Source organism: Electrophorus electricus, chromosome 15 (assembly GCF_041902795.1).
Source record: "Electrophorus electricus isolate QZ-2024a chromosome 15, ASM4190279v1, whole genome shotgun sequence".
Lineage (NCBI taxonomy): Eukaryota > Metazoa > Chordata > Actinopteri > Gymnotiformes > Gymnotidae > Electrophorus > Electrophorus electricus.
Window position 1 is genome coordinate 6740001 of NC_137511.1, and position 10179 is coordinate 6750179.

General features: G+C 40.9%; 1 protein-coding gene across 10 annotated transcripts in view; it reads right to left on the reverse strand.

Moving 5' to 3' along the window:
• camk2g1 (calcium/calmodulin-dependent protein kinase (CaM kinase) II gamma 1) overlaps positions 1-8045 on the reverse strand; it is a 53109-nt gene extending 45064 nt beyond the window's left edge. For all 10 annotated transcript variants that reach the window (XM_035533382.2, XM_035533380.2, XM_035533379.2 and 7 more), the window contains exons 1-2: positions 7848-8045; positions 6834-6928 (exon numbers count right to left, since the gene is read on the reverse strand). In XM_035533382.2, coding sequence (XP_035389275.1) covers positions 6834-6928; positions 7848-7912 — 160 coding nt within the window. In that variant the 5' untranslated portion in view covers positions 7913-8045. The remainder of the gene's footprint in view (positions 1-6833; positions 6929-7847) is intronic.
• Positions 8046-10179: the final 2134 nt, after the last annotated feature.

The following is a 10179-nucleotide window of genomic DNA, read 5'->3' on the forward strand; positions in this document are numbered from 1 at the left end:
GTTCAAGAGATTAATAGAGACTCTGGACAATCAATCAACCTAAGTCTTGGTTATTGAACAGCCAACATTGTTAAGCATCACTTAAGCAAGAGTTAAATATGCTTTCCGTGTGTGTGTGTGTGTGTGTGTGTGTGTGTCAATGTCCTGTCTTTCAGAGGCAGGCAGAGAGAAAAAAAGAGAATGATACAGAGACAGAGAAAGATAAGAGAGATTTACAGTTTGACATGAGTGCAGGGAGAAACACGGAGAAAAAAAAGAAAGAGTGAGATCTACACAGTTTGATGATTGCAGGGCACTTGCTTGTGTGTGTGTGTGTGTGTGTGTGTGTGTGTGTGTGTGTGTGTGTATATATATATATATATATATATATATATATATATATATATATATATATATATATATATATATATATATATATATATATATATATATATATATATATATTAGTCAGTAGCTAGTCTGGAATCAGTATCTAAGGCTGCTGGAATCCACAGAGACTAAAGAGCTGGCACTGGCCTCGTTCCTAAGCTCTGCAGGGAGGTAAACTGTGAGGGAGAGGCTTGCTAGCAGCAGTTAACAGGCATAGAGGCTGAGTGAGAGCATGGCTGGTGTGAGTGTAGATACAGGAGTGCGCAGGGAAAGAGAAGAGGAGACAGGTCAGTAAACAAGCAAGTGTGTGCATGTGCATTAATTCTAAAGCTTCAAACCAAGTGCAGCTCAGTGGCTGCTCACCGTGCTAAATCACCCCTCGCGAGCTCTGCTAGTCAGATGCTGCCACAGAGCTAAGGGTAATGACTTTACATATTTTGAAACCTGTGTGTGTGTGTGTGTGTGTGTGTGTGTGTGTGTGTGAGTGTGTGAGAGAGAGTGTGAGTGAGTGAGAGTGTATGCCAAGAAGCACATAAACATGACAAAAGACAGGCACAATAGGAAAGAGCAAAGCAGAGCTCTAGAGAGCCAGGGAGCTGTGAGAAAGAACCGGTTTAGAAAGTGTTCAACTGGTATAGGAATGAAAGGACACGTTGCAAACAACTGATAGGAATGCAAAATCAAATGAATGTTACATGTGACCCATTGAGCAGGGCAGAATCTGAAAGATACATAAAAGACTAAAAGAAAAAAAAATGGGATGGCGAGAGTAATGGCTGAAGAGAAACGGGTGAGAAAGGTTTAGTGCCTATGCCAGAAGAGCACTTTATTAGCTGACATTTCATAAACATTAGTGCACAGCATGAGCTGAGAGATGGATCAAAGTGTTTACTAAGTGTTACTGGAGGCTTGGGGTGATGTATATAGCTGTGTAGGCAACACATGCACACACACGTATGGCAGCAGATATGCGCGCGCACACATGCTGCTCAAATGTAAATGCCAGTGTCAAATTTTATTATAATTATAATTATATATAAACAATGAACTTGCTCTGTATTTATACAGAAGAGTCTAAGGTTCTGGGGAGGGTGTGTCATGCATGTGTGGATTAAGCATGACAAACACCTCGGCAGTGGCCATAGAATTCCCTGTAGAAAGCCTTCCGCAATGATTGGGACAGCTGCCCAAATTCCTCATTTTAACACTGTCCTTAAATGTTAAAAGGGTGTCACAATTCTTTCTCAGTTTGCTTCTGTCCCTGTCTCTCTCTTTCTGTCTTTCACACAGACACATGCACAGCAAGCATACTATCTCTGCTGTAACTGACGGTGTGTGGGTAGTCAGATCTTCCTAAGTCCCTGTGTGCATATGTCTTGGAGGACTGTTCAGAGCTCAAGTCAGTCATAAGACCTGTGACACACAAACAGACTCCGAACCACACTCGGCTTTATCCAGATAGAGCCATGGAAATGGGGAGGGTAAGACCATAGTCAGCAAATTTCAAGGGTATGAAATTTCAGCCTTAGCTTTAAACAATTTCTTCACTTTTCCCGTAGCGTTATTGTCAGGAAAGCATCAAACATGTGCATGTGGCTTGTTTTAATTCACAGACTAATGTTTCTATATTCTGGTTTATGGATGTTGGTCAAAACACGTCACTGATTAAGCCTGAACCTAACCCCATTTCATTAAAAGTGAATTAGGGCTCATATTATACAGCACAACAATTATCCAGCCACACCTTACATTTCCATTTTATTGCAGTCTACATCTTTACAGTCTGATTAAAACAACCATTTACATGCTAGTCAACATTTCAACAGATAAACCATACCAAGTTTCCTGAGTCATAACATTAGGGCCCACTAAATTTTAAAGCAGCTTGGAACAGATTTGCTTAAGTTCCCCCTTCCGTCGGTAATACTCCCGACGGCCTCATCACTCCTCCCCTTTCCTCCTCTTTTGTGCCTTTGGTCCGTCTTTGTCCCCAGGACGCCGTGTGGAAGCAGCTGCTGAAGAAGCCCCTCCCACCTCTCCACCCTCCCACACCCACTCAGGTGAGTGATCGCATTGTTCTGGCTTCCAAACCCATGGCTTGGGCAGTGCTCTTCAAAGGTTCCCACCCAGTGGCGTTCAGCTCCCCAGCCCCCCACCCGCCTTTGCTGGCTTTCATAAGCGCTGTGGGCGGAAAATTGAGCAAACCCAATTTCAGCTGGAAAATGGCAACATGATTTCACAATATCTTGATTTGAATCAGGATATCACATCAAAGATAAGCAATGAGTAACTGGAGGCCTGCAGTGTCACAGAGAGAGAGAGAGCGCGCGAGAGAGACACTGATAGACAGAAAGCATGAGGAAGGGCAGGGAGGAAAGTAACAATCAATACATGCTCCACAAAAAGTCACAGAGCTGGACAGAACAACATATTTAAAGGCAGTTCAGTGGAAACGTGCAACTCCCGTTTCAAAAGGTATGCTCACAGATAAAAACTAAAAGAAATCCATTCCACGTCCCACTGCGAACACATGTTCATATCAGTGTGGAGTCTGGTGCCATTAGCACCTCTCCCCTTGATAACACGTAACTGAGTGTGAGAGGGGAACAAAAGTAGTGAATCAGCCCAGAATACAGAATGAAGAAAGACAATGAATAACTGAACAGGGTACTAACCAGTACAGCTGAAGTTTCAAGATATGTGGACAGTCTCCAACCAGTCCATGCCCAGCCTAATTACATACTTCACATGGAACTGATAAGAAATGATTACCAAACCTGGTGCGATAAGTAACAAGCTATACAACATTGGCAAGCTTTCAGCAAAAAGACACAAAGCTCATCTTTTGAACAGTTCTCAGCCTTACAAAAATGTCTGCCTCAGCTTCAGTAAAGATCTACCTCTATGTTACATAAATACGCTTAGTGTAGTGAAAACAACAGTGGTCCAAGAGCACTGTGAAAGCAGTGAGGCTGCAGAGAAAGGGTAACCTAATGAAGGAGGCTCAGAAGGCACACAGCCCAGGAGAGATGCACCCAAGATAAGTGACAGTGATCTTAATGGACCCGATGTCAAAATGGGTTTGGAAGGTTCTCGTCGGGTCCCTGATATACAGAAGGGAATGCTGTAGGGTACATTCAGTTAGGACAGGGCACCTCTACATCCACACACACCCACACACACACCCACACACGTTTGGCCATCCTTTTATTTCTATAGAGGACAACACTGTAAGTACAGAGATCTTCACCTCTTCCTTGTTCAAGACCCTTCCCTAATGGAAAATCCAGTTGACATCTTAATAGTTATTTGTAACACCATCCATAACCCCTTGATTAGATTTACCAGAGGGCATCTACAAAAAAAAAAGGTATACACACACTGCAAGGACATTACTAAAAATGCATTGTGTTTGGCAACAACCTCAATCATTTTCATGGTTTTAGTGAAAAACACTTTTTGCTCTCCGACAGAGCTTAACCAAAAGTAGCCCATAAGACAACTGCTCTTGGCATCGCCTTTTCTCACTGTGCACACAGTCTCTTCAGTAAAACATCACTGACATATCACTGCTGTGGGCAGGACTTAAGAGGCTGTTAATCAGGCACTGAAGTCAGCAGAAATGTCTGCATGAATACAATGGCAAGAATGACATCCCGAGCACTGCAATGAACACCAAAGAAAGAAAGGTAAGAGAACACAAGCAGTATTTCCATGGAACCCCGCCAAAAGCATGATAACTAGCTGCTTAAAGTTCAGTGTGACTACATGGCCCATATCATCTGAGTAACTCGGCTTTCAGAATACACAAGACCTGATGACTCCTTTAACCCACTTCTGTCTGCAAGAGCAAGGACAGAGGACATGAAGTTCCATCTAAATAATTGATGTGTCTTGGAGGATCAAACATGCATGGATGAAGAAACAAGTGCAAAACAAGCCAGTCTGTGATTGGGATTGCCCAAGGTCTTAGCCAGATATAATTAAATAACCAGCTTAACCTCAATACAAAAGTAATCCCCCATACAAATTAAATGCAGGACAAGATGGATACATAAATGAGAGCAAAATGCTGCCAAGCTGCCGCCTTTCACAAACAAGAATAAAAAAACAACAGTGACACAGATTTGCTACCAATAGCAATACAGTAATAGAGAAAGCAAGGGGTACTCAATAAGGCTAATATTGCATTTTTTTTTTTAAGTCTCAGAAAATCCAACCATAAATGTGTCACCCTGCCATTCTGACACTATTACACCATTCCTTAAGTGTTAGTGGAGTCAGAATGAGGGTCTTTTAAGTCACTGTAGGGGCCCTGCAACAGACAGACTTTGTGGCCAACTCCATAGTAAACATCTCCAGCCCTCTACCATCAAAAATAATGAGCAGGGCGGAGTGGGCAGCATAGATACCTGACTCATTATGAGCACATAAAACAAAGAAGAGACACGATGCCTTCCCTTCACCCAGACCAACACACAAAATGAACAGGGGGAGCTGGACAGAAATGTACCTCTAAATGACGGTGATTCATGTTTATAGTAGACAAAATGAACAGGATAAGGTGGGGCAACCCTACGCCTCTGCTCAGCTCACATGTGTCACGTCTGTAGACCCACATTCCATGTCAAGGCACAAGGCATGGTGGACATTAAGGGAGATTACTTTAGTATAGAGATCTCTGTCAGTCTTTCATTTATTTGTTCATTAGTTTGTTCTCTCATTCTCCCCCCCATATGCTCGGGGCTGCAGCTACCCGCCACCAGCTGAACTAGTCTTGTCCGCCTAGTCTCCATCAGCCACTCAGAAGCGGCACTAGGAAAATGGTTGCCTAGCTACTGTAACAAGCTCTGGGTCAAAGCCTCCAATCACTGTGCCATTATAGTTATACACTACATATGAAACATTTTCGGCTCAACCTTTCATTGCCCGTAAAGACTGACAAAAAGTGAGTAGAGAAAGGGAGGGGGAAAAAAAAGCATGTCACAAATCACTGTTTGGGGAGAGGCTATTCAAAGCATTGATCTGCTCTCCATGTAAGCACTCACCACACAGAAATCAGTGAGTAGGAATAAAGCAAGAAAAGGCCAGTCAAGCACTGGACAGATTGACTTGAGGGTTAATCCAAGCAGGTGGTACTGCATGGTCAAAGGGAGCCACGTGCTTTTCCCATATGACCGGCCAGGGGTTTTGGCCATGTTCTCTTGCACCACGGTCCAGTGTAACAGCCCTTAATTGGCCTGGCTGCCAGGGAAAAGCAGCTCATCAAAAAAAGAAGCTGTGTCCCAAATGAGCCCCTTACATTCAGGGTGCAGAGAACTCCTTTTTCCATTAAATGAATGATGAATCCCTGCTCTACAGAAGTGAGGAGGGTGAAATAGTGTGCATTTAAAGAGGCTCTTCTCAATGACATAATGAGTATTGGACACATAAAAGTGCTGAAGCAGGGGTGATCAGGCATTATTTAATGGGGTATAACAGGTTACAACAGCAAAAGAGTTAAGCACAAGGCAAATACGTTATCCCATCAACTATGTCATCCCATCCACTTATGCTACAGCATATCTTTTGGCCCATGAGACAACACAGAAGATATGGGCTTTGTACACAGGACTGCATATGGTGTAAATAACTAAAGAAAGACAAGCAATCTCTTCTTTCATTAACAATTATATGATTTATGTCTATGACGGACCGTCATTCACTGACAAATGAACAACATATCGATATTTATTTAATTAATATCAGTATGAAATTGAACCACCCAATACATCCTGGCAAGGATAACCACATGCTTTTAGTGCACTTTAAACATACTTTAAACCATCTTGAGGTTATTTATGCGGGGTGAGGACTTTCACCGCTTAAGTGAAATCACCCACCTCATTCTGAGTTTGGAATTCGCAATCAAATTAGTTCTGTAGCTCTAAAAACTATATAGAAAGACATGCAAAACAAACAAAAAAGGCATACTAAAAACATTAAATAGGTTAGGCTGCTTTTGGCAAGTATTGGGTAGATATCAGCAGGGAGTATTTTCATGTGATCATCATTTTCACAATGCAACTTCAGTTCTCTTAAGAAACAAAATCAAATCAATAAAATTGAATTTGCCCTCATTTAGTTCATCACAAATTCCACTCTAAATTGAATAATAGCAAAATGACCAGGGTGGACTTTTAACTTGAGTACCACTCTAAAGTACATCACACAGCACAGCTGTGAAGCCTGCCACACCAGGGGCTGTTGAGGGGAGAGTCAGCTGACCTACTCTAAAGAGCACTCTCTTCTATTAACAACATGTAATCCCAGGAGATAGCAAACATGTCAGATCTTTGCCCCCACCCCTTCCCCCAAATGTACATAGTAATAAAATGCAGAGCAGGTTTACTTTCATGCAATGTAAGTGAGGATGTCAGTTACGGTTTTCCAAACATGCTCCAAACGTGTCAATGTTGCCTTACCTCTTGCTGATAGTTTCTTTGTGTTAATAATTTTAGCAGCATATTCCTGGTTTGTGGATTTCTTAACGCATCTGCGCACCACGGAGAAGGCACCCCTGTTAAATAAAGCAGTAAGCCGTCATACACTCAAATTCCCTCGAAATATAAAGACCTATTGCAAATGACATACAAATACGGAAATGCTGTCAATCATCTGTGACGTAGGGTCAAGACGTGGAGCCAGCCAGCACACTACTACACAAAGACTCCTGCAGGGTAGGTAAGGTACGAACGTAGTACAAATCATTGTAATCTGTAGCACGCAAAATGGAAAAAAAAAGGACTATTTACATTGCAATGGTCTAAAACCAAATCAGTTCCAAGTGAAAACGAGCAGAGGAATGAATCCCTTGCCACGCATTGATACCAGCATCTGTTGTTCTAAAAGTGAGATGTAATTCTCAGAAAAGGCGTCACCATTCGCTTACATGGCTTCTAAAAACATCCATTAGAAAAACCTTACAAATATATTGAGAAGTAATTGTGTGCGCTTTTACCCATTACATTTTAGTGTGTATCTTTTTGAAGCTACCAGCCCATATACATTTTTGCGTCGCTCATCAGTTTGATAACACATATTTATTACAGCTAAATTGCTGCAGAACAAAACAAATCGCCTCCTACAGCACAACACATATGATCCCTTACAAAAACACAACCATTTCGATAATTAAAGACAAACCACCAATGTTTATTACAAAAAGTACCGCTGTAAGCATATGGTTGGAGTGTGGCAAGCATTTCAAGTCAAAGGCGTAAACATTCAACATATGCCGAAGTGTTTCCCGTTTAAGATTGCAAAAACACGGAATCAGTACATCTCGGATTTAATCCGGAAGGCTCCATGCGTGGTTTTCACAACGGTTTACGAGTAGTTGCAAGTCATTTCCCTGTTGTCAACATCCAACTAAAACAATGGAATTAAATAAAGGGAGTAAGTTGCGCGGAAGACACCAAAGTGCTTCAACCACTTACTTTCCGAGCTCCTCGTAAAGCTGATACTCGTCGGTAAACCTGGTCGAGGTTACAATTGTAGCCATGTTATGTGGGGAGGGGGTATCGCCGATCGCTTCGATGACTGCTGTGTTCTTGTTTCGGGAGGAGAGCCTCCAAATTTCATGTGTTCCAGTGAGAACGGGAGAGAGATACAGACGGAAAGAGAGAAAGGGATGGTTGGTGGGGGTGGAGGGAAATAACGCTAACTAACGCGAGACTTCAAAGAACCGAGCAAAGTCATGATTATGCGTAAGGCACTTCTTTAAATTAAAATGCTGTTTGTTTCCAATTAATCTATCTATCTATCTATCTATCTATCTATCTATCTATCTATGTTTTAAATTACATTTGATAAATTCTAGAGACTTATATTTATGACTAAATTAAGATGCCACTAGCGGTAGGCCCAATTGTGCTACTTTTTTTTTTTTGTGACCAAACAAAACAAATTGTACTTTGAAATTGCTTGTAGGTATACTGACTCCTGATGACACATCAACAAAGTGCAATCAGTAGTAGAGATCTTACATTTATACACAATATTGCTAATATATGCATTAGACAATTTAGTGACATTTGTGAAAACCTCATCTGATGACAGGTGTGAATGCTTTTTTCATAGAAAAACTAAGGCTAAAAATATTAATCTGATGCTGCACAATCATGTGGTATTTCATCTTGTAAGAATATTTGAGAGATAGACAAGAAATGTTTATGTGAGGTTTTGAGTTTTCAAATACAATAAAAAACACAAATTAAGATTAATCCAGATTATAGCTCTAAACTATAGAGGGGGGGATGTCAGAATCTTCATGAAAAAGCCTGTGATTGTGTGTGTTTCCAGTTCATTCACTTTTATATATTTTACATTAGATTAAGGCCCAACCCAATTTTACCCCTTGCCCCTACTACTTAGCCCTACCCCTCCATTTTGCGTATTTACCATAGGGGTAGGGTGTTACGATTCTTGTTGAGATCAGAAGTGCTGAAATCACAGTCCTCAAGGTCCATGTCCAGTGGCCAACCAGTTGCATGGATCATTTAATCAACTACAAAGGATACAGGAGCGGATTTTCATTCAAGGTCCAGATTTCAATACCACTGAGAAAGGGTTACAGCACAGTTTTTTCAAAGGTATTCTCCAAATATGATGTTATGAGAAATTTCTCAGAATGTCTTGTGATTCACTAGCAAGAATGCTAAGTGAGCAACCAAAGAAACCCACAAATCTAAATGTTTTCTTTGTTAAAGATATAAAAAGTATGATGAGCATGATCTTAGTTTAATATTGTTTCAATGTATTATGGTCTTCTTCATAACAAGTTTACAAATCACTAGCAGTACGATATTCCAGTAGCTATCCAGCTAACGTTACATCTTATTGCTGATTTGTGCATGACAATTTAACTAGTCCAGCAACGAGGTTGCTGAACTTTACCCCTCCTCTATTATTAATGCAGTCTGGCAGAGTTGCCTACAGAGCACCACTAGTAGCCTAGTAATGAATCAGTGCTCTTTTTTTAACTTGGTGACTGGTTGATATGTGAAATTGAGTTGTGAATAACTGCAGACATCCACAAAGGGATGCTTATAGCCCATGCAAGAGAGACCACCACAGCTAAGGAAAGCATATTGAAAATATTTGACAACAACTTATTGAGTTTACATAAACACCATCAAGGACTACCGATGATATTTCGGGTTCTTGAAGGGTTGTCCCATTTCAAATGGTAAGATTTCAACTACTACCCTAACTACTTTGGGGTAAAAATAAGGAATGGGATTGGGCCTAATTTTGTCATAAATCATCCCTTCTTTTGATAATGCATTTTGCCAACACATATGGTTCCACTTTATTAAATTAACTTCCTTTCTTTTGTCTGTAGTTTAAGTAAACCCAGCTACACTCCACATTTCTTGCCTCTGCTATGGCTTGGTAATCTTGGGACATGTTGTGTGTGTTTGCAAATGCTTCTGTGTTGCTATACACAGACATGATAGTGTGTGCTTCTAATGTAAATCAATATTGTAAATGGGAAAGTCTGGTCTATGTTCAAAGAAACACTAAAGTGACATACAAATTGTAGCGTGCACACATTTTAAGATAGGAACATTGCAACAATGTGATAACATTTATATTGGCTGTTAAATGTCTATTCTAGCAGTACATTCCCTTAAATGGTGTTCAGTGCAGAGCACTCAGGAATGGGTAGTGGCCTTTCTCAGCCACAGCTGGTTAGTGGTCTGTGCTCAATCTTTCCTTTACTGGCACGCTCACTAACTATAAAGTAATAGGGACCAAAAGTTCATC